Genomic DNA, 24,701 nt, shown 5'->3' with positions numbered 1-24,701 from the left:
AAAAAAAAAAATTAATTAAATTATAAAGGCCTTATAATAATATTTTATTTTAATTAACTTTTTAACGTTAGTATTTTTGTAGTTATGTACTTGTTTTTTAAAAGGCTGTAAGCCGCCCTGAGTCCGCAGGGAGAAGGGCGGGGTAGAAATTTAAATAATAAAATAAATAAATAAAATAATAAAATAAAGGAGCCAGCAGCTTTCTCTCTTTTAATCCATACTTTGTTTTCATTATACTGTTTCTACAAAGGAACTTTATATTTTTAAAACACATGGGTTGGAAATCTTGTTAACAGACAAATTACACCAAGCAACAAACCTAGTGCTAACAGTGCACACTCTAGAACAGGACAAATCAATCATAACTGATAGCACAAACAGGTAACTGTAACTGTATGAAGTATGGGACTATGTTCTTAGAAAACTTGGCAAGGTCTTTGAATAGAGTCAAAGAGTTGCTTGGTAAATAGGCAGCCATATAAGATTAGTGAGTGAATGAGTGAAATCGGACTTCTCCTTTTGCCTGAAAAAGACTTGCACTATGTGTTTATTTCTTCCAGTCAGGCATTACACTAATTCTACAAAGCAAAAATGGAAATGTTAACCTTCACCATGCTAGATGTTAAATTTCTTATAGCATTGTAAAAGAAAGTGTTTGGAGCGTTTATTAGATACAAAAAAAGTCAGTAACCAGTTGGGAGCCTCCCACTTCCTCCTATCTTCCCCCAAAAAAACTAAGAAGCATTACTTCCAACCTAAGAAGCACTACTACAGTATCTTTTGTTTTTCTAAAAAGTCTAAATCATTGCAACTAAATATCCCTTTAAAAAATAGCATCCTCATCCAAATCTTTGGTATTTTTCTTTTTAAGACAACAGCATGAATTAGCATTTATACATCTTCTCTAAATGAGTGCCCTCCAGAATTGTATCTGTCTTGGGTCACTGGCTAGGGGAAGATGCAACTTCCATCTTAGCTGCATGTTTAAAAGAAGGAAGAGAAGGGCAGGGTCTACATGGTGTATTCCTTTAATTCATATTACCTGTACTTTCTGAATCCTAGATTCTATAATAGAGAAATGAAAAGAAGTATAAATATCATTCAACTGGCTTAAGTTATATCAAACAATTTCTTAGCTAGCTACAAGTGTACTATATCACATTTATAGTTAATTAGAAGCCAGCGTTTTCTTTCCCTATTATCCAAAATTTATCCTTACGATTCAGTGCGGTTATGACTATTCACTAACATAAGCAGCAAGCTACATTTGAGGATCACCACTCATACTTCTCTACAAAACAGTGAAAAACGGAGGGAGAGTATAAGCTTTAAATTTACTTCGCATTAGCCATAACATGATAATTTCAAGATTTTGTTCATTTATAAAGGTCATTGGAAATGTGACACAGCATGAGAACAAGTACAGGTTGTATTGCATTTGACCAGCACAGAGCTCATCCGAGAGAAGGAGAAAAATGAATATATAAACAAAGCTGAAACACTGCAGGTAAGAGAGATTAAAAAAAGAGAGAGAGAGAGAGCCTGCTGTGTCAACACAATCAATGGCTACGGGCAATGCAGAGGCCTCATGATACACTGTGATTTTTGATTTTTTTTTAAAAAAGCAAAAGCAAAACTTTAAGACATAAACCAAAAAGAACTATGAACTATGAATTTAAAAAAAAACCTTAGAGGTAACTTTAAAGAGAAATATATTTTAAATTTCTAGATTGTTCCATCCAGAATGACATTTGTACAAATAAAAGACCTCTTTTAGAAATAGCATTGTTATTACAACCAATAAACATTATTATAAATTATGTTTGAAAAATATTTTCTTAATTTTTGAATTTTTTAAAAATCCTTTTTCAATTATTATTATTTTTTTTTGGGCCAAAGCAATCTCCTATATTTTTCCATAGATCTGAATTATCTTCATGGCTAGTTCTTGAAAACTTGTTCAGAGTTTAAAGAAATTCTGTGCCGCAAAGAATCCAATATGATTTATCACTATGATTGTGATTCTTGATTAGGAAGGCAAAAGATGCTTTAAAGCTGTGAAGAGCAGCCACACCATCCAATATAAGGCACTGGTGCTGTAAGGTGTTGTCTCTATATATCCCAAAGCACTAACTGGAAAATAAGCCTTAATGCATCTTTTGGAGCAAAAAATAATATAAGACCCGATCTTATTTTCAGAGAAACATGTTATTATTACAACAGAAAGACACCTTCATTTAAAACAAAAACAAAAAACCTGGGCTTTGTGAAAAGATTAAACTTGGGCTAAACATGGCTAATAGCAAAATGCATAATCTACAAGTGAGGATAACTAAAAATGAGTGTGACCTAGTAATCTGTTTGATGAAAAATCAATCCAGAAATTCTTTTTTCAGCTCCCCGTAAGTCCAAATACTGCTTCTTATGGAAGTGAACATCAATAATCTGGAAATGCTGAATAACATGCAATCAAAATTGTATTAGGGATTTGTGATTCTGTTTTGACCTTATATAGACGGTTATTTTAGAAAAATGTCCTGCAGGAAATATTACACCCGTCCTGAACAAGCCTCCCATAAATAATATTCTAAAGGATTAAAACTTTATTCGCTGGTATTTGTCAATAGGATAATGCACGAGCATAATTATTGCATAGATTTAATAACATTACTTGTTGAGAAAATAATGGTAAAAACTGATCTCACATTGATTTTCAAAAGCAGAACAAAAAGCTACACATAAAACTACACAAGTTTCTGCTCAATTTAATTTTGCCATATGTCTCTATTTAACATCAATGGTAGTTTCTTATATATAATATCTCTATCAATATTTATTTTCCAGTTGAGCTAAAAACTAATAAAGCAGGCACAGCTGCCACCTACAGGATACACCATAAGCAGATCTTAAAATCCAAAATGGTTTATGTGGCTTTATAACATGTCATAACATAAAATTTTACTCATGACATAAAAGGCTGTATGAAGGTTTCCTCAGCAAGATTTTAAGACCACTGAAACAACAGTTCAAGGAATCTGTTATATTAAGTTTTTTTTCCAGGAAAGAAAATATTATATATAAATAAGACAGGGTCAATTTAAGGGGAGGAAATAATATACATATTTATGGAGAGGATATAATTGGTAAGACTTGCATTCTTTTACAATCTGGCTTCAGCCTGCATAGAGTGAATAATGTGTCCATTGCAGTTCCTAATTCTTTAAATACGCCGCTATATGCAAGAAAATGGATGTATGTGGATATAACCAATTTCTCTTCTTTTTGCATACTTGTCCCATTCCCATCTCATCTTCAAACAAAGAACATGAATGTAGTTTTGGTCATATGCTTAGCTATGATAAGACTTTTCAAGTTCAGGACCTAATCCTGCTTCATCGTATCTCCTTGAACACTTCACTCAGGCAAAATAAATTCACAAGAAAATTTTAATTGGCCAACTTAAAAAAACAAGTGCAAAACTAAAAAAAAAAAAAAAGATAAATGGAGAACTTCCCTTATAGCTGCCACTACCATCTCTCTGCAAACAAAATGTCATATATGTAAAGAAAACTGGTAAATAGTCAGAATTCAGTTTAGTGAGATTTAAACAATATGTTCAAGTTTTGTGGTTACTGTGGTTACTGTTAAGAGCATTAGAGATTAAACAGGCATTAGTGCAATATCATCCTGTTTGATCTGAAGGAGTCTTGAGTTGCAAAGTATAAGAAATGGAACCCTTTGAAGACATGGTATCACTTCATCGTGCATGGAGGACCAGCCCTGTCTCTGCTATCCACAGTACAGAACTTGAGATGCACAATCTTTACATGTATAAAATCTATTTGAAGTTAAGATTGTCTCTTGGTGGCTTCCGGGATATATCTATGCAAGGTTTTCTGACAGAAGGCGTTTCCATTGCCCTTCCATCAATTTTGTTTTGTTGTTGTTAATCTACGTGTGGTAGCCTAGCAGTTAAGATGCTGCGCTTGTCGACCAGAGGTTTGGCAGTTCGAAACCTTAGTACCGCATGATAGGAGGAGCTCCTGTTCTTGCCCTAGTCCCCGACAACCTAGCAGTTCGAAAGCATGCAAATCCAAGTAGATAAATAGGTATCACTTTGGTGGGAAGGCAACAGCATTCTATGCACCTCAGCATATAGTCATGCTGGCTACATGACCACAGAAGTGTCCGTGGACAACACTGACTTCCTCAGCTAGGAAATGGAGATGAGCGTTCCCCCCTAGAGTTGGACATGGCTGGACAGGGGAAACCTTTACCTTTAGTCTACAGACTAGCTCCCAGTCCTGGTATTCTATCCAAGTATTCAGTAGGCACAATGGTCTTTAGTTTTGAGATTTAGGTATAGGTATAGTTTCATGTAACTCAATATAAAATCATGATTCCACTGGGTTCCAGGAGTTTTGAGTTTTGTAGCTGGACACAAGAAATTAAATTTACTTGACCCACATGATACTGGGGAAAAGAATTACTTGGTGCAGGCTCACTGCTGCTCACAGGTTGAGATAAGATGCACAAAGCATACCTGTATGGGACCCATACTATCAAGTAAGAGGATTTTATGTTATTAATGCTGAGAGGTAATAAAGCATCACTGATGCCATCTGTTTAATGCCTCACTGCATTATCATCTTGGCAATATGTAATTGACAACAGAGAAATTAAAACAAATGGTCTCTGTTCCCTAATCTGATTCCATTGGCTCTTACTTTACCTTTTCTTTTTGCAATTCTTATTCGTTTTACCCTTTCCCTCAGTTCGTATTTCTACACAATGCACATTTGGATGCATGTCAGGAAGCTAGAAGAATGATTGGCAAAGAATGCCAAAATGAATTCTTGTTTTGTTTTCAACAGGGTGACAAATTCCACTGCTGCAGTAAAAATTCCTTATGATGAACTCTTCTGACTCTCTTCTACAGGACTACAAATATAACTACTGTTGTATTGTCCTTGAATAAAACTTGGACATTGATGGAGAAATAGTAGTCACTTTATGTTAGCTGAATAGGCTTAATATAAAGAGCCTATTATTTTTCCACCAGTGTTCAAGTATCATTCCTAAGCAATTGTTAAGGAAGTGTACGTGTATATAGTAAATACTGCAGCAGAAATACTATCAGTGCTGTTCACTAAAGATAATCATTTAAATTTGATTTCCTGTTACAGGTATTACAGCTAAAATAACACTGAAGAAATGGACATGCAGCTTTTATTGACCTTTAGAATTGTTGATCATATAACCTTGATCCTGATTTTTAGTAAAGCAGAAAAGCACATTTATCTTCCCTCCCTCCACTCTCCAAAAATCAAAGCTATTGCATCTACTATTTTTTGTTTGTTTGTGCTTTTCAAGCCATACTGCATCTCTTCCACATTTTCTGTTTCTGGAAAGTGTTCGCATGATAAAGAGCCCGGAAACAGTATCTACTGCCTTTTTAGTCCATATATCTAGAACAGTGGTGGCGAACCCATGGCACGGGTGTCAGAGGCGGCACTCAGAGCGCTCTCTGTGGGCACGCGCACCGTCGCCCCAGTTCTAGGCCTTCAGCTGGGTTTTATAAAACCTTTTCGCTTTAGGCCTCCGCCGCCGTGTGCAAAAAAAAAAAAAAGTTCAATCAGTCAATTTCAACTTCTCGCAGGAAAAAAAAAGATCTTGCAAAGTTGGAATTGACTGATTGAACTTTTTAGTCCCACCCAGTCTGCCGTTACCACCGCAGCCACGCCCACCCAATGGGCCACGCCCACCCAATCGGCCACGCCCACCCAATCGGCCACGCCCACCCGGCACCCAATGATGCATAAGTGGGTTTTGGGTTGCAGTTTGGGCACTCAGTCTCTAAAAGGTTTGCCATCACTGATCTAGAATCACCCACCTTGGGAGAGAAGAAAATATGTCAACCTTTTTCTTTTCCCCTCCACTATTGGCTGCACTGTTTGGGGTTTGTAATCAGCAATTAGACTTGAATTGGAGGAGAACGTCAATATAAAACTCCCAACAAGCAAAGGAAAAAGACTGTACTTGAAATAACAGGTTTCAAGGGCAAAATAAGAGAGTATATAGTGTATAAGTAGCATTCCTGTTTTAAACAAATCAGTCAACAAATCACAATAGTTTTTTTTCTCCCTTATTTATTTCAGCAGTTAATCAGGTTTTATTTTGTTCTTTTTTTGCAGTGAACAGCTAATTCTACTGAAACTTTTTGGTCAAAGAGAATATATTATTGTAGTCACTTATATGTTGCTTATACAAAATATGGCTTTTTTATATTAAAACATTCACTTGTGCTACTTTGTGCTAATTTAAGCAATTTCATATACTGTTTGTACATTTTACACTAGTGGGGAAGGCAATGCAGCTTGACTCTATTGTTGCCTCAGACAGCTATTCCCAAGAAGATCTTAACCCTGATTTCCAGGTGTAGCTCTCTTTCCAAATGTTCACATGAATAGAACGAACTTCTAAGTTATGTACTAGATACCAGATATACAAAGGTCCCGTTTTTAAAGACGTTCATATACAGTAGCTAGATCTCAAAGAAACAAAGTATGGAATATGTGCAAAAACCAATCAAGTGGCATGCTCACATAAACAGTGCTGTACAAACTAAGCAATATTTTATGAAATTGTTTATGAACCCAAAAGATATAACATCAAATATTAATTTATTTTAATTCTCCTTATGGATTGACATTTTGTTTTCAAGGGGCTACGTAGGCTTAAATATAGAATCAAAATATTTTTGTCTTATTTTCAGGTGGATTAATTCACAGTTAATCCAAGTAAGCAATTTAATCATTCTTAACTCTAGACCATTCATTATCAAAAGCATCTGCATTTGTTCATTGTGAACCAGGAATATGCAAAATGATCAAAACTGAAAAGCTTCTGAAATCAAAATGGGTTGTTGTAATCATTCTGGAAATGGTCAAGCTCCAAATTTCCCACATCAAACACTAGTTTTCTAGCTGTTTGTAACAACTTGCTCCAAAAATCAAGTAAGTCTGGGACAATTTAAACTTTTTATATTTGTTTTAAGAATAAATATTACAAAACTGAATGTCTAAATCATATTTAAGTTGAACCTATTTAACATTATAATGGTCATGAGAAGACATATGATTGCCAATCAAAATAAATCTAGTCACAATTACAATTTTGAATCTCTATGTTTATGAGATAGAATGCTTAATCCAGTTTGATATGACCATGCTGATTTATTAAAAATTGTTATTTATTAACCTGCCATTCACCAATACTGGAATGATAATGAGATATTTTTATAACACAGCCTTAATGTTACTGAAGTAAGATATGGGATATATTTTAATACCAAAAAACTCTATAGAGAAATTAAAAGATAATTTGAGGAATTATCCTATGAGAAAACTGACACAATCCATGTCTCTTAAATTTACTATGTGGACTAAAAGACAATTATTCTTTAGATTTCACATTCCTCAAATTTGCAACAGAGTTCTCAAATCAAAGCATGAATGAAGTCTTTCTACCTTTTGGCAACTCCCTAAAGAAGATTGAAGCAGTGTTGTGGTTCTACGAATTATCTTGATTTTTTTTCTTTCTGTGCTGTTTTAAAATTTATATTGCTTCCCACTTGAAGTTATGGTCTTGCTTCTCTCTGTAAAGGGAGATTGTGTCCTGGCAAGAGGTTGCTTCATCTAATGTCCAGAGCATTCATTTAACAATGGCAACTGGGACTTAATCTGGGATTTACAGTTGCTAAGCAAATGGTCACATTTTACGACCGCATTACTTAACAATGGCAATCCCAGTCTACAATTGCCATTGTAGAATGAAGAATTCCTGCATATGATTCCTGATTTGTCTTCATTTGGTACTATGTCTCTACGTTGCGCAGAATATTTTCATGACCTTTGTTGGCTTATATGTTATATTTATTCTAAAAGCTCAGAGTTGCCTGCTGGTGGACCCTGGAACTCCTTTGAAGTAAGGCTGGGTTACATTTGGGATTTGTGTATTTGTGTGTGTGTGAGAGAGATGTTCCTGGTATATTCAATTGAGTGGATCTGCACTTTTTGATGAAGGCACATGGTGATCTGCAGTGGGGAAGAATGACTTGTAAGTAGTTTATTTCTGCTTCTATAGTTCTGGCTACTGAATGGCAAAAGACAAACTCAACTTGAAGCGCTATACCAATGGTGGCGAACCTATGGCACAGATGCCAGAGGCGGCACTCAGAGCTCTCTCTGTGGGCACGCGCGCCGTCGTCCAGTCCTAGGCCTTCAGCTGGGTTTTATAAAACCTTTTCGCTTTAGGCATCCGCCGCCGTGTGCAAAAAAAAAAAAAAGGTTCAATCAATCAGTCAATTTCAACTTCTCGCGGGGAAAAAAAAGATCTTGCAAAGTTGGAATTGATTGATTGAACTTTTTAGTCCCACCCAGTCTGCTGTTACCACCGCAGCCACGCCCGCCCAATGGGCCACACCCACCCAATTGGCAATACCCAGCCAATGGGCCACACCCACCCGGCACCCGACGATGCATAAGTGGGTTTTGCGTTGCAGTTTGGGCACTCGGATTCTAAAAGGTTCACCATCATTGCGCTATACTGTATTAGCCACACAAGAGTTCCTGAATAAAAGCCGGGATGTAAATTTAATAAATACACTCACCGATCCACAGCTTCTACATCAAAGCAGAATCTCTTCTCTATAGAATCAGTCTTCCGTCGAGTGCAAGATTTGAGGATAATAGCTTCGTCTTCTCCCTGGCAGGATAAGAAAATTGCATATTAGGCCAATTCTTTTTTCTTCATCTTTTGTTTAAAGAAATCCAATCTAGAAACAACTTTGCTTTCAATGCCAGAAACATTTACTTTGGAACCAGTATTTTACCCCATGCTGATTATCAATTAAAACCAGCTAGCAGAGAAAAGGATTTGTATATCCTATGAGGTACGCTTTGCAAAATGAGAAACAGAAGCTTTATTTAAACCTCAGTTAAATCTATCAATCTTAGAAGAGATAAGAACATAAGACAGCCCTGACAGATCAGAGCAAAGCTTTGTCTAATCTAAAAGCTTGCCTCAAAGAGCGCTTTCCTGTTCAGCCAAGCCAAAGCAAAACTGGAGAGTGTCTCTTGCGTGCTCCTAGCATTGGCCACGATGGAATATTATCTCCAGCACTGAACATAGTGGTCCTCGACTTACAGCCACAATTGTGCCCAAAATTTCTGTTGCTAAGCGAGATAGTCATTAATTTTGCCTCATTTTTACAAACCTTTCCTGTTAAGTGACTGACTTCAGTTGTTAAGTTAGTAACCCAGCTGTTAAGTGAATCTGATTTCCCCACTGGCTTTGTTGTCAGAAGGACCCCAGGACACTGTATCCATCATAAATATGAGTCAGTTGCCAGGCATCTGAATTTTGAACATGTGACCATGGTGACATTACAACGGTCGTAAGTGTGAAAAACAGTCATAAGTCACTTTTTTCAGTGCTGTTGTAATTTCGAATGTTCACTAAATGAACTGTTATAAGTCAAGGACTACATGAATTTCTAATGGTCTGTGTTTTTATCCCTAATTACAACAACAACAACAATAATAATAATAATAATCATAGAGTTGAAAGGGACCTTGGCGGTCTTCTAGTCCAACTCCCTGCTCAGGCAGGAAACCCTAAACCATTTCAGACAAATGGCTGTCCAGTCTCTTCTTAAAAATTTCCAGTGTTGGAGCACTGACAACATCTGAAGTTGTTGTTCCACTGATTAATTGTTCTAACTGTTAGGAAATTTCTCCTTAGTTCTAGGTTGCTTCTCTCTTTATTAGTTTCCATCCGTTGCTTCTTGTCCTGCCTTCAGGTGCTTTGGAGAATAGTTTGACTCCCTCTTCTTTGTGGCAACCCCTGAGATATTGGAACACTGCTATCATGTCACAATCACAAGGTTGTCTTTCAATTGCTGGGAAAACCAAGTGCCAGTCTTACCAATTTCCAATCTAGTTCTGATTGTAACCACAGAAAGGAAACTAAACCTGCTCAATTACTAATCAGGCAATGTTCGGATCTGTTGTAGGCTTTAGTTCAATTCAGAGATTCTTAGAAAGACCTGGCAGATGAGAAGCTCCAAATGGCCTCTAAAAGTTACACTGATAGGGAAGTGCCACAAAATGAAATAAACATTCCCAGACCGTGAATCACGGTCCAAGCAGGAATGCCCTTGGAAGAATACGTGTGTATCCCATTACTAGAGTCATACGTGCAAAAAGCTATTAATTGGGATGTGTCAAGTAATGACTTTGTTTCAGGAAATGACTTGGCTGAATAAGAATAACAGGAACATTGTTTGAGACATAGTACCTGCAAATCTTTATAGCTCTAGAAGCATTGCCAATGCAAATGCAGACAAGTAAAAGGCTGCAGGGCAAAACAAAGTGAATATGAAAATTCATCTCATCTCTTTAAGGAATGAAATTCATATAAACAGCAAGTGCCCTGAGACATCTTCCTGGTATTACATTAATTGCAACAAACCTGTTTAGGAAACAAATTACTATGTTGGAATGTTTGTATTAAATACTTGAAAGCTTTTTAAGTGGAGCTCTCTTTTTTCAAGTAAGATTTAGTTAACTTTTTTTTTCCATAGAAAGTTCTTTTCTAGGGTAATGCCTAAATGAAGAATTTGTGGAAACTAAACTGAGATAGTTTGATTCTATTTTTTTAACATCGTGCATGTGCACAGATGCATGACTTTATACACACACACATTTACAGATAGTCATTATGTACATACAGTATCTACATGCACATCACATATATTTAGATATATATGCAGATCATAATGGTAAGAGAAATGGTGCAAAGAACATTTTGGTAAACAAGGAAGCCTTGTTAACCTGAAAGTATCCTTGTGTCTGATATGCACAGTTATGTACTCTTTTTTTTTTTTGAGTTGTGAATTGTGACCTAACATGTAGAACAGTAGATTTCAGCACATTCTCATTCTCCTATCATAAAGATACAAATACAATTAATTCATATGCAATGAGAATTGAATGAATGTATTGTTTATGCCCAGAAATAAATATATTGCTTCATATCAAAAGAAATAATAACTCTATTTAAATGTACTGGAAAACACTAATTATAAAGGGAAGGTGTGAAAATGTAATCCAGATTCATCATACCATGTGAACAATACGTTGAGAAAGATCTGAAGGGACTACTTAAATACAATTATAGTACTTCATGCAATTAGTAACTTTGGCCAACTCCATTTTAAACTACCATATTTTATTTTAGCCATAAATGAAAATAATCATAACTATCTCCATGACAAATCATCTATATTTTTACTCACCCCTTTTCCACCAGACTTCTGGTCAAATGGCACCATCGTTATTCGTTTGGATTCACTCTGATATGTGCAGTAATGCTTTACCCAGGATGTGCCAAAATGACCTAGTCAGAATTGAAATTGTATATTTCAGGTATGATACAAATGCAAGCTAATTTTAATGGAATGTACATCTTAACATATGGAAGGATGGAACCAAACTTGCTGCATGGGCTACAATTCATTATATGATTGAAACCTTTAAATATATTAAGGGTATGAGTAAGTTTCTAGAAGGCAGGATTTTCAATATTAAGCATCCAAGAACACAAGAGGCATAATCTCAAATTGACAGGAGGGAAGCTCAAAAGTAATGTTAGAAATTATTATTTTACAGAAAGAGTAGTGGAAGCTAGGAACCAACATCCAGAAGAAATAATGGCTCAATCATCAGTAACTGAGTTTAAACATGCTTGGGATAAATGCATGTTCTTCATGTGACAAAATGATAAATAAAATAAAAAATAAATAATAAATAAAACCCAAACCCAAAGGGCAGACTCACTGGACCACTAGGTCTTTTCCTGCAGTTAATTTTCTATGTTTCTATATCCAAAGTACTGGATTTAGAAGTCACAAATAGTAACTCTTATTTGAATTACTGTGTCAATTTCAGTCCTTGAAAACAAAAGGGAGTACTTCTAGAATTTATAATCTTTTTCTAGTAAGTCTAAAAAATACTCTAAAGGAAAGGAAAAAAAAAAAAACTCTGGAAGAACAGGTATAGTAGATGCAAAATGAAACTCTGCGTAGGTTAGAAATACAATTTAAAATCAGGAAAAATATTACTCTTCCTTGAAAGTAGTACACAGTCTACTAATAGCAGTCCTCAATCTGATATTAGATGGAATGAAAAGAGCAGAGATTGCAGGGACCAGAGCAGAAAAGCCCACACTCTGCTAGAGAGAAGTTCCCTGAGGATGGGCTCCAGTGCAAGTCCAGAAGCTCAGAAGACAAAACCTCATGGTCCCGGTGACCGACCCAGATTGGATCCTGCAACATTATCCTGGGACACATATATTTTGCCTTCATTCGTGAGAGCAGAGATTCTTCTTTAATACTCAATGCGGCTTTTCTCTACGCAACAACCTTTTAGATACAGGTGTTGATATTATTTCAAATATATAATTAGACTACCTACTTTGAACATCTATTACATTTGGTAGACCTCTCCTGAAATGTAAGTTTCATAAGGATCTTATTTTATTCTTGCTAATTACAGTTAGGACAGAAATAGCGAGAAACTGTAAGCTGGTTGCAGTCAATGTGGTTGAAAGCTCAAGGGCATAGCAATTCTTCTGCAAGTGTAAACATATTGCAGCAGACTAATTAGAAGGGGGGGAAAAGTAAAATCTGTTTTAGCCACATAATTTCTATTTCTCTTATACATTAATAAAATTCATCTGCCTATTCATCTTTATAATAGTTGGGAACCTCTGGTTCTTCTGATGCTGCTGCCTATTTTGGTAGTCTGGAAATACAACTAATGCCTATGCATGCTAGCAGTTGTGTTGCATCAATATCTAGAGGAGTTCTTTATTTCCTATCTCCAAACTAGCCAAACAAAGTTGCAATATTTATAGGAAAGATACTGAAGATATTAAACAGTTTCAAATATCGTCACCCTAGAGATTTCACAGTGCATACAGTGAAATACATAATACTTGCTGTCATTAAAAATATGTAATAATATTTGGTCCCAGTAATTTTTATTTTCATTAAAAATAACTGAAAGAGGGAAAAAATAGAGGAATAACTATTTCTCTAAGGAGCTGCCCTTTCCAGAAGTTGTCTATGGAAATTCTCAATCATCCAGGTCATGGTTGTCCCAAAGGTGCTTTTACAAAAGGCAATTGGACTTTCTTGAAAGTCCAGTTGCCTTTGGTAAAAGTGTCTTTGGGATTTCCAGAGGTTCTGACTAAGTGCATCAGTCATCCATTTTTTTGACTGAAATAAAAGCTTCAAAGTCCATTCAAGGAGATAGTGTAAAGAAATTATTTGAAGTAAGCATAAAGGTACTCACGCTTTTCCTGAACGTAAAGGTAGCCCTCCATGGTGAAGGGACTGATGTTTTTGTGCTCATGAGGATTCTCCTTCATTTTCTCCATCAAGGATTCAACTTCTGATCGGGTGCCTTCAAAACGGTTTCTTGTCTGCATTTAAAGATTAATGGAAAATGAGTAGAAAGTATTTCAGTCAAGCTTTAAATACACAGAATATTATATTACAGTTATGTAAGAAACAAGACTGGCCCAAGAATTAATGCCATCTGAGGCAGAACTGCAAATGAAGGAGACCCATACCAACCAGATTTTTTTAGTAATATGAGACAGAACAGTCTTCAAGAATTTCATTTCTAATTCGGAAGATGTGCAACAATTCTGAATTAACAGGTAACCAATGGCTTGTTGGTTTTTTCATAGCATCAAAATAGGTTGCCTTAGGTGGGTTGCCATATTTTCCCTAATACCTTTACCAGTTAGAAATAGCGTATGGAAAATCCCATACAGGCATTTGGCTCACAACTTGATTCAACTGACATGAAAGCTGCATGATTTAAGCCAATAATGTTGCCATATATCCATTGTATTTATCAGTCCTTATGATGTCTGTTAATTAGCCGTTTGTTTTCTCAAAATAGAAAACTGCAGGTACACACAGAGTTCAAGTTAAAGCAGAAACATAAAATTTTGCCTTATACCCATCAGATCACTGCCGAGTCTAGTCTAATACTAGTAATAGCAACTATCAGCGGTCCCCATTGTTTGCGGCATGGCAACCCAGTTTGGTGGTGGAGAAGGGAACCAGACCATGAGAGCGGTGGGCTGGCGCACGGCCTGATTCCAAACAGGCCACAGCCCACTAGTGGGCTGCGGCTTGGGGATTGGGGACCCCTGCACTAGAGTGTCAAACTGAGATTTTTACATACTACCTAGAAAGGCCAGGTGGGTTAATTGACCTACCCCCAAAATAAATTCACTGTTAAAACATAATCTTGTTATTTCTTCTTAATCTTGACATACATACGTACATATATACATATATATGTATACATATACATATATATGTATGTATGTGTGTGTGTATGTATATATGTATGTATATGAGAATCTCAAGATTAAGAAGAAATAAAATGATTATGTTTTAATAGTGAATTTATTTTTTGGGTAAGGGGTTGGACTAGAAGATCTCAAGGTCTCTTCCAGCTCTATTCTGATTGATTGATTGATTGATTGATTGATTGATTGATTGATTGATTGATGTTCAAGATTAGAATGCACAGACATTCTAACATTGTAAATTTAGATTGTAGTAGGATTCATTTAAGCTTTTCATACATTATCAGTTTCTTTTGAACTATATCCAGGCATCATATGTTTATATAAAGCTTTGCAAAAGACAGAGGGCAAGAAGTCTTAAGACAACTGAAAAATGTCTATAGAATATAACAGCTCTCAATATTTTGAGAGATTTTGAGAGATATTTTGAGGGAACAATAGCTATTAGAAACTCCTAAGTACATGGACGCAAAAATCTCTTTTTTATTGATGAAACATGCTGCCACTGTAAGAAGAGAGTAAATGTTATTTACATTAAGTCCTGGCACCAATATTCATATCTGATGGTACATTCTTGAAAAAGTAACCAAGAAGTTTAGGTATGTTAAGAATTTATGGGACATTTAAGCTTGCATTAAGACAAACATCTGGTTCGTAAGACAAAAATAAATATGGCTATTTTGAAATTGTTTGCTTAATCACCAAGTTTACCAGCCACCAATGGAGGAGGAGGAAGAAGAGGAGGTGAATTTTGTTTATAGTTATACAAATTAAACTTTTTATTAACATAGGAGTCCCTGCGGATTTTACTCCGCTAGTTGTAGCCAACTATAGGGGGCAGTGGTCATCTCCATTTCAAGGCCAGTAAGCCAGCACTGTCCAAAGATGTTTCTGCAGTCATGTGGCCAACATGACATCACAGAGCGCTATTACCTTCCCAGTGAAGTGGTACCTATTTATCTACTCGCATTTGCATGCTTTCAAACTGCTAGGTTGGCACAGCTGGGGCAAAGAGCTGTCAGACACAGCACTCAGGTCTTGAACCTGGGCTGTTGGCTTTCCAGCCAAAACCCCCAGCATTTTAACCACTGACCCATCACACCTTCCCTTTTATTAACATAGACACAGCACAATATGCTTGGGCAAAAAAGTTGAGGAACAACACGTGAAAGAGATCCTTTATCTTCAATAAATGTTTCTGCTTACATTTTGTATACTGATTGTCAGCTCTGTCTTGAAATCACTGAAATCCTTTGCAAGTTCATAGCCATGGTGGTAGAATGTGAAGAGCCCTTGCAGAAATGCCAGCAGCTGCATGGGAGGAAAAAAACAAAACAAGGAATTGAATTACAAGAACGTGTTGGTTTCTTTTTATGTAGTAGAGGGTAATTGCTCCAGTCCTCTTTCTTCCCACCATAAAATCAGAGAGGATGCTGTGGTTGCAGTCCATTATGCATAACACAGAGTAATTTCTGCTAAATTCACTGGAATTTGTTTCTGAGTACACTTTATAAACTACTTTATAACTACACCAACAATGAAACCAAAAATTTAGAGGATGGATATCCAGGGACATGTTTAAGAAAGAGCTGGCAGAAATATTGTGATTTAAGTTTTTAAAACTGCACAGAATTCCATTCCGTATGTCTTGAATCTTCTTTCCACACCACTTTTAATCCACTGTAGATTCATTATGGAAGGTTAACAATTACAGAAGCTCCCTTCTTTATTTCTTAAGGCTGAAACTCAACAAATGTTCAAATCAGATTGAATTCATTTCTTCTTCTTGTGCCATATCCGTTATCGGACGTTGGCGATCATGTTGGCGATCCTGTTTTTATCAGCAGCCGCACGAAAAAGTGCTGCTGAGTTTTGTCCAAACCAATCCCTTAGATTTTGAAACCATGATGTTCTTCTTCTGCCTGGACCTCATTTGCCTTCAATCTTTCCCTGGAGGATTAAATGGAGTATGCCGTATTTTTCTGAGTGTCGCATTACATGTCCGAAATATTCTAACTTTCGTTTTTTAATTGTTTAATTCATTTCTGTGCATGCTTATTTGATAGTAACAAATGGAGCACAGAGAAGCTTGTTGCAATTAAACATATAAAATTAGCCTGAATCTTACATCATGATCATGATCATCAACCCATCATCATCATCCATCATCATCATCCCACCTTTACTTAGTACAATTCAAAGTAATGTTCCTGCCTTCTATTGTCCTCACAACAGCAATGTGGTGAGGTGAGGGAGAATAATTGTCCCAAAGTCACCAGCCAGCTGTCATGCCTAAGGAAAGACTAGAATTCCAAATCGTTTTGTGACTGTACATACTTTTTTTTTCAGACAGAGGAGAACAAAATATTGGACAGATCTAAACAATTTTTAACAGCTTTGGCCCATTTATATCACTGTAAGACTTCACAAATAAATACATACATAAGTTTGCTTGTGTATGTAATTACACTTGGCCAATAAAGTATTCTATCTATCATATACATATATGCAGTTATGTCTTTTCTCCCAGATAACTGAGGGAAGAATCAGGCAGAATAACACCAAGAGAAAATCAGGAGAAGCAGTAGCTTCCTTCAAGCATTCAAATGTACAAAGGATTGAAAGGAAACCAGAAATGCCTGCTTCATCTATGCCTTTTCTATTTCCAACTTTTCTGCATCTACAGAGAGGTCAGCATAAGAAGCCTGCAGTCCTTTTCAACCACACTCAGCTACGATGATTTGTTAAACAGAAATTCTGCTCGCAGTTCTTTAGCGCCTGAACCATTTGTTCTATTACCACAGAATCGATTATTCACCTCATATATTTAAATTTAAGCAACATATCTGCTGTTTCCAGTGCCATCTGCAGTTCAAACACAGAAATGACATTAAATAATAAAACACGTAAAGTAGAAAGCTTTATGTCTTCAAAGCTACAGGAAGGAAGGAAAGGATCCCCACCCATCCTTCAATAAAAATAAAATATAAATAATCAGCAAAGTTGTTGAATCTTAAAATAACACGATATTTCAAAGAACAGAAAGAATTCTCAATCTCTCTCCTCTTTTTCCTTCCCTCTCTTTTTTGGGGGAAAAAGGATACAAATTTCTTTCCAAATGCTTCAGAAATGTAAAAACGGTTGGGCAAATTACAAAATATTGATTTTTTTAAAAAAAAATTGAGCATAAGCATATGGTCTGATTTAGGGCCAACACAGCATGGGGGGAAAGCCAAATAATCCCCATAGCTATCTTGTTTAGAATAATGAACAAAGAAAAGCAAAGATTCATTTAAAAAAAGAAAACAAAATTGGAACTCTTTGATTCCCAGAAAACAAAATACCAGCAGACAGATGCATATAATTTTTTTCTTACGAAAAAGGAACTTTAAGATAATGAATTTCTACTCAATAAATCTAATGTCAAAAATGTGGGTTACAAGCATCTTTACATCAACCTTCATCATGAGGTCACTGGGCATCTTACCTAACTCAACATAATCTCAACACCATAATCCTCTCCAGATAGCTGTCAGATGTTTCTAACATTTCACAATGGGGCAAGATCCAAAGCTATGTAGCAGCAACTCAAGATCAATCATTCCTAAAGGAGGCCAATTATCTTGATCCATTTCAAACTGCTTGATTACATAACATGTTTTCTCTCCTCAGGGTCAAAAAAGAAGTTGATCCAGTTGGTTCTGCTGGATATTTTGGTAATTTTCAGTGATTTCATTACAATATCTTTCTGAATTATTTTGTTTAAACTACCTCGACATGATTTAGAGGAACAAATTCCCAGAATCTGGTACTGAATGTGGTACTGAATACATCAACCTATGACTTACAGTGCCCTGAGGGTGTCTATTCTGATCCCCATTATATCGAATCTGATTCCTAGATAAATCATGCAGATTTTTGAATTGGTTATTTGAGTTATAAAAATGACGTGTTTAATGCCTCAGGGTAAACTGCATGATATTTTAAAGATAAACTGTAGCTGTCCTATTTTTTTTTTTTTTAACAATCTAGATCAGGAATGCACAACATAACATGACAGTCATAGCTAGGGGGGGCTTTGCTCAATTTCATGTTGTGCACCAGTTATGGCCCTTCACAGATCGAGAAGCTCTTCTTTCAGTCATTCAAGCCCTTGTCAAGCCCTATGGACTACTGCAATGCACTCTGCTTGGAGCTATCCATGTATGTATGTATGTATGTATGTATGCATGCATGCATGCATGCATGTATGTATGCATGTATGTATATTATTTGTTTGTTTAAAACACTTATATAGCCATCCATCTTACAACCAACTCTGGGCACTCCCAATCCCTCTTCCAACTAAGTCTAGGCAGTTCCCAATACGCTCCCCTCATCCCATTCCTACCAGAGGTCATCCAAAAGTGCAACCAATGCCATTTGTATCCCATGTCTGAACCTAAAACCTGACTAGAAAGGGTCCAGACGAGCCATCTCATGCAAGATCTCATGCAAGTTTGATATATAAATATCCAATTCACAGGTGGCTGCACCTATAGTTCCAAGGACCCTGTCCATTTCCTCAGGTTCAACAGGATCAAATAGTGACCATGTCCACTCCCTGGGCATCTCCAAAGGACCTATATCACACTTGGTCCCCAACTGAGAATAAATCTGAGCCAGCATACATTGCACTCCTTCCTCCTCCAATTTTCCCCACAACACTTTGTGAGGTGGGTTGGGCTGAGAAAGAGTGACTGGCCCAATGCCTCCATGTCAGCTTTCATGACCAAGGAAGGACTAGAACTTATAGTCTCCTAGTTTCTAGGTCAACACCTTAACCTGTACACATATGCACACATATCTTATTAATGGTCCCCAATGCTTCTCAACCATTACAGCAGAAAGTGTAATGGATAAAGCAACTAGAGAGCACTGAGAACAGCCCTTCTTCCCTATACACTTGTACAGCTAAGCATGAGGGGAAAAGGCAGGATTCAAGGAAGATGCAAACTGGCTACCTAGGCCTGTGATTAAACAGCAGCCCTTCAGTCTCTTTTTCCCGGCTGTTATTACCAATCAGCCAAGTAGCATCTCTTTTCTGTCATTCTCCCCACCCACCCAAGCTGGCCAGAAATGGCTGAGCATTGAAGAAAGGAAGACTGTACCAAAGACCAGGAAATCAAATACAGTAGTACCAGGGAGCAATTCTGGCTCATTCCTCTTGTGAAGACTATTGAAATAATACATTTCCATCATTTGAAATAGAATTGCAGAAATGTAGCATTCCTTACATAACCCATAAAAAAGAATTTCCTTTTTCTGGCTTTGTCTAAAACATTCAAAACCATGTAAAATGGGAGCTTTTCAGCAAATCAATCTCTTTTCTGAACCTGATGATTAAACCACTTCAGTATCCACCTTTCCTTACTGAGAATGAAATTAGAACCAATGGTAAATATTCATATTTGTGATATTTGGACGTAATTATTTCCATTCTGTTCACCTGGAAATTGTTTCTATGCTACTTACTGAAGGTAACTTATTTCTAGGGATGAGCAAATATTTTAAGATTAAGTTTCACATAGGCCTTTTTAGCTTTGCAGATTGTAACAAAGATATGCATAAATTTATCTTCTTTGCATATTTCGGTTAGTGCAAGCAATATTTTAAATAAATATAGGGGGACTGGCATCTTATTCTGAGTATAACATTTTTTTCATCCAACTCTTATATATATATATTTTTAAACTCATGAAACTGAAAAATTCGGGAAAATGCAAATCTCAGCTATTCTGATTTATGCATTGTTTCCTCACATATTTCATGGAGATGGGAGAAAAGCCACTTTATCCTTGCTTCTAAAGCATTCACAGTAACATAATTTACTGATGTTATATTTCAGAGAAGAAGAAATGCTTGAACGAATCACAAACATTTACTTACTGGTTCCACAAACTCAAACATCTTTCTCTCCTGAACTTCTTGTACTTTGAAGACATACTCAAGAGAAACTTCATAAAAGTGCTGCCTGACCAGGTCCACCTGGTTGTCTGCCTGTCAGTCGTCATGTGGATTAAAAGGAAAATAAAGCAAGTAATTAACTGCGAGCATTTGACATCAAGGTTTGACAAAAGGCTGTTGTTTGTATAGAAGATTCCCAACCAAATATATTTAATTGTAAAAGTCTATGTAGTAAAGGGCTAAATATTCCATCAAGCTCTTAAGAAAGATTGCCTTGCCTGTCCAATAATTAATGACGTACAAACTGAAGCTGGCAAACTTCCTTAAGTGGATAGAGTATCATTCTAAGAATCTGAGATTTTTTTTTCAAAGATAATTGAAGATTTCTCACTGGTATAGGTTGTCAAGTTCCCGTCTAAAGAATAATGATAGCTGATGGGCTCTGTTCAAGCTGAAGCCCTATAGGCAATAAACATATCAACTCATACTTTCTGCTACCTTCCAAATGTTCTGGGGTACAATCCTGACTAGCCATCCAAGGATTTTTCTCGCGATAGAATTCAGGAAGTTCATTTGGAAGGCAACAAACTGGATAAGAATGCAGCATAGAATACTCTCCCAAATCCTCTGCAAAGCAGACATATTTCATAGTAAAATGCAGTTATTTTTGTCTCAGATAAAATGATAAGCAGGGATTCCAGAGCATGGAAATTTTGAGAACTACTGGTTGAAAAAGAAGTGGCTATTTTCCTAGTCTTATTTTTTTTTAAAAGAAAAAAACCATATATATGAGTGTTTATCACAAATATATGGCACACACTGAATGTAATCTGATTCATTTGGACTCTTTTACTACGTGAGAAAGATGGGAATGGTCAAAATAACAAATATGGTAAATAAAAATCAGGATAGTACTCAGAGAAAGAGAGCTGCAATACTATGGATCTAAAGCTAATTATCTGGACAAGTTCTTATGTAAAAGACTTCTAAGAAACAACAGGAACAGGTTGATCTTTATTTATGTTCTTCACATACAAGAATATGTCTACAAGCTGAAAAGAGTTTTTAAAATTCATCTGGGACTAACAAAAGGTAGCCCACAGACAGAATATGTTTCTTTAGAAAGAGGTTTAGACCAAAACTTTGGTATCTGTATAGGACTTTAGTTCACTACCAGCAATCTAATGCTGGGCTGTAAAGAACTGCATTTCACACAATTATATTATGAGCTGATTGTTAATTATTCCTCTTTAATTGCATGGATAAGATTTAGTCATAGGTAATTAAAGACTTTAGGTAGTAAAAGCCAACAGAGAAGGAACTCTGCATCTCCAAAGGTGGTCATTTATGTTTGAAACGAAGGGTGAAAGGAAAAAAAAATGGGGGGGGGAGAGGAGCACTCAAATCTCTATAGAGAGAAATAGCAAACTTTAATATAAAATACAGACCACAAGATGGCACTAGTAGTCAATTATTACACAGCTTTACAGGGAGTTAGAAAAGCTGAGGATAAAATTGTCACCTTGATGGTCAGATAGCAGTGTTTCTCAACTCCAGCAACTTTAAGATGTGTGGATTTCAACTCACAGAATTCCCCAGACATCAAAATTACAGCATTCTTTATCGATCCATAATCCAGGAAGCAAAGACTCACAGGTTCAGTACAAAGCATCAATGCAAGAATTAAGGACAAAGTACAGAATCTTGGAAGCTGCATAAGGAATCTGTAGCCTTCACTGATTAGTAAATTGCTTAAGATGGAGTTTGTCTGAAGGTTATAAATTTTCTTTTTTTTTTTGTATTTTTTGCAGCCTGGACTGAGTTGCTGTTTATGAGCTATGGTAATAAAGAACTTCTCTTCAACTTTTGGCTAACATCCCTACTGCTCCTTTCCCAAGTTCCTTCAGATCTCTCAATTCTTGCTTGTGAATGTGCCATCCTCCATTTTGGACACATTCTTTAAGTCAGCCCATTTGAGGTACATTGATTCAAAAACTGTGGCCTTATGATGCACCATTTTGCCCAACTGAAGGTTACAAATAGACATACAGGAGAATTTTAGTAGTATGTAGATTGGTGTCCTTATAGCAAGGTTGTCAGGGAAGATCGGAAGGGCTCAAAAGAACCTTTCCCCCCTAACAACCTGCCCCGCCTCTCCTAATACAACACCAAAGAAAAGATTCTGAAAAAGCCAAGGTCTAGACAGATGCAGAAAGAAATGGCTCTGGTTCCAAGCTATGATAAAGACAAAGCTACTACTATGCATTGGACCTGAGAGAGGATAAAATGACAAAATATTGGCTGATATCATTCTCTTCTCGGTTGTATTTATCTGTCCTCTTAGCTTTGTCTTAGCTCTAGCAGGAGAGGTGTCTCCAGGTCCCATGTATTAGGTAGCATTTTCTGGCAGGATCCAGAAAGAGAACCCTTCCTGTTCTGATGCCCACCCTCAGGACCATCATTTGTCCAGAGATTAGACTTGGTCCAGCCCTATTGGGTTTTCATAAAACTTTGAAGACCTGGTTCTATTACCCAGCCTAGATCCTTGGATATGTATGTGAGCTTATGGTTATGTTGTTTGGTTTTATCTCAGTTTCTGTACATATTATTTGCAATGTTGCTTATTTATTTTTACTCATTGTTAGCTCATGGAATGTGTGGATGACCTTGGAGGACAAGAGGAAGAGATGCTGCTTATCAGATAAGAGAGGGAGGAGCCCCTAATGGATTAAATGGTCAGAGGAAAAAACATAGGCAGGACCCACCCTAATTGATCAGATGGTTAAAAATGGCAGCAGGAAGTTTGTACCTTCAAACTTGCAAGATTCTATTAATGTAGATTTACAATAAAGTAGAATTAACTCATCTAGTCATGTTTCCTGTCTGGTTTGCCCCGGAAGGCTGATACATGGTCATGTATTTGAGATAGGCAGCTGTATAAGTATTTTGGTGAGATGGGTAGCCAACTAGATAGGTAGGTAGGTAGGTAGGTAGAGACAGAGAGACAGACAGACAGACAGACGAAAATAAGGATGGGTGGGTGGATGATGGGTGAATGGATGGATGATCAAGCAATCATTGCAAGGCAATTTTTCTGGAACAACTGAAGCAACAATAGCTTAAGAAAGGCAGTAGTAAGGATTTTCAGGACTGCAGAAGAAAGAAAGGATCACAGCATTTTCCTTACACTTCCAAATCTGAAGGGGATAGACAGCTGATTTAATTAAAAGTAATATAAACTCTAACCTGGAATTTTAGAAAGCATTTAAAGAGCTCCAAAATAAACTTGCTTCTTAACGTACATACAACTTTAAGCCTTTCATACAACAGCAATAAGTAAACCTATAGCTTAGTAGTGCAAGCAAACAAAACAGCCAATCTCACCTCTTGAAGCTGAGATTCTTTCTTCTTGGAAGACAGATTTAAGTGCTTTTCTAATATTCCACAGTATTTCTCAGTCTCCTTGTCATACTTCTTCCTGGCTTCCTGTCAAAATATGCCACATAAGAAGCCATGAAAACAATAGTGTTGCAATAATCATGCAGAGACATAAACACCCCCATATACTGTATATGCACGTAGGTATGGTAAAAGCAAAATCAGTACGTTGTTCCATTCCATTATATTAACTTTAATAAACAAAAGATGTGGCTCTTCCTCCTCCCTTCTGTCCATTATAACAATGGGCCTGGGCCTCCATCCATCGACATTTGTCAATTCTGCAAGACAACAGCATAAGCTAAGTTGTTTTAGCCATGGCATGCAAAACTGACCCAAATTGATAAAGAATTTAGCAGATTGCACTTAAAAGATGAGTACCCTTATCCTTCTTCCAGGTGGTTCCCACCAGCACTATGCCTCCCTCAATGTCAAAGGACATTATTGGATGGGGGATAGCACAGCCTTTCATATTCTGGCAATTTGGGAAAAAGTTATGCCTAGGGATATAGCCTTGCTTACATTATCATCCATGAGATCAGTAGCCCACAATGTCAACATCACTTCCCAACAGCACAGCAAATATCTCGTAAAACTAGCTGGTAATTCCCTTTCATTCCAGAATAAGGGTACTGGTCTGGAGTTTGGGGTCACTAAACCACAGTAGAGATGGCAATTATCTTCACTGAAGTAGAAAATGTATTTTATACCACTATGGATGCTATTCACCCCCACCCAAGTTAGTGAAAGATATAGGGCACATAGGGATGGACAATTGATTTTCTTAGCCTCTTTGCTGAGCACCCCAAGGAGGCATATACTGTAAAAGCCGGTGAATCTTATCTATGGGATGTGGGGGGGGG

At 36.7% G+C, this 24,701-nt stretch overlaps 1 protein-coding gene across 1 annotated transcript in view; it reads right to left on the bottom strand.

Moving 5' to 3' along the window:
* The window catches only part of ARHGAP26 (Rho GTPase activating protein 26), a 174,101-nt gene that overhangs the window by 136,762 nt on the left and 12,638 nt on the right, over window positions 1–24,701 (bottom strand). The window contains exons 4-9 of the mRNA XM_029287106.1: window positions 23,785–23,886; window positions 20,383–20,493; window positions 15,661–15,765; window positions 13,419–13,548; window positions 11,360–11,460; window positions 8,672–8,766 (exon numbers count right to left, since the gene is read on the bottom strand). Coding sequence (XP_029142939.1) covers window positions 8,672–8,766; window positions 11,360–11,460; window positions 13,419–13,548; window positions 15,661–15,765; window positions 20,383–20,493; window positions 23,785–23,886 — 644 coding nt within the window. The remainder of the gene's footprint in view (window positions 1–8,671; window positions 8,767–11,359; window positions 11,461–13,418; window positions 13,549–15,660; window positions 15,766–20,382; window positions 20,494–23,784; window positions 23,887–24,701) is intronic.

The sequence above is a fragment of the Protobothrops mucrosquamatus genome, unplaced genomic scaffold (assembly GCF_001527695.2).
Source record: "Protobothrops mucrosquamatus isolate PMUCROS unplaced genomic scaffold, P.Mucros_1.0 scaffold_245, whole genome shotgun sequence".
In the NCBI taxonomy this organism is placed as follows: Eukaryota; Metazoa; Chordata; class Lepidosauria; order Squamata; family Viperidae; genus Protobothrops; species Protobothrops mucrosquamatus.
The sequence above is the reverse complement of the archived record's forward strand: the minus strand, read 5'-3'. Positions and strand labels throughout refer to the sequence as shown.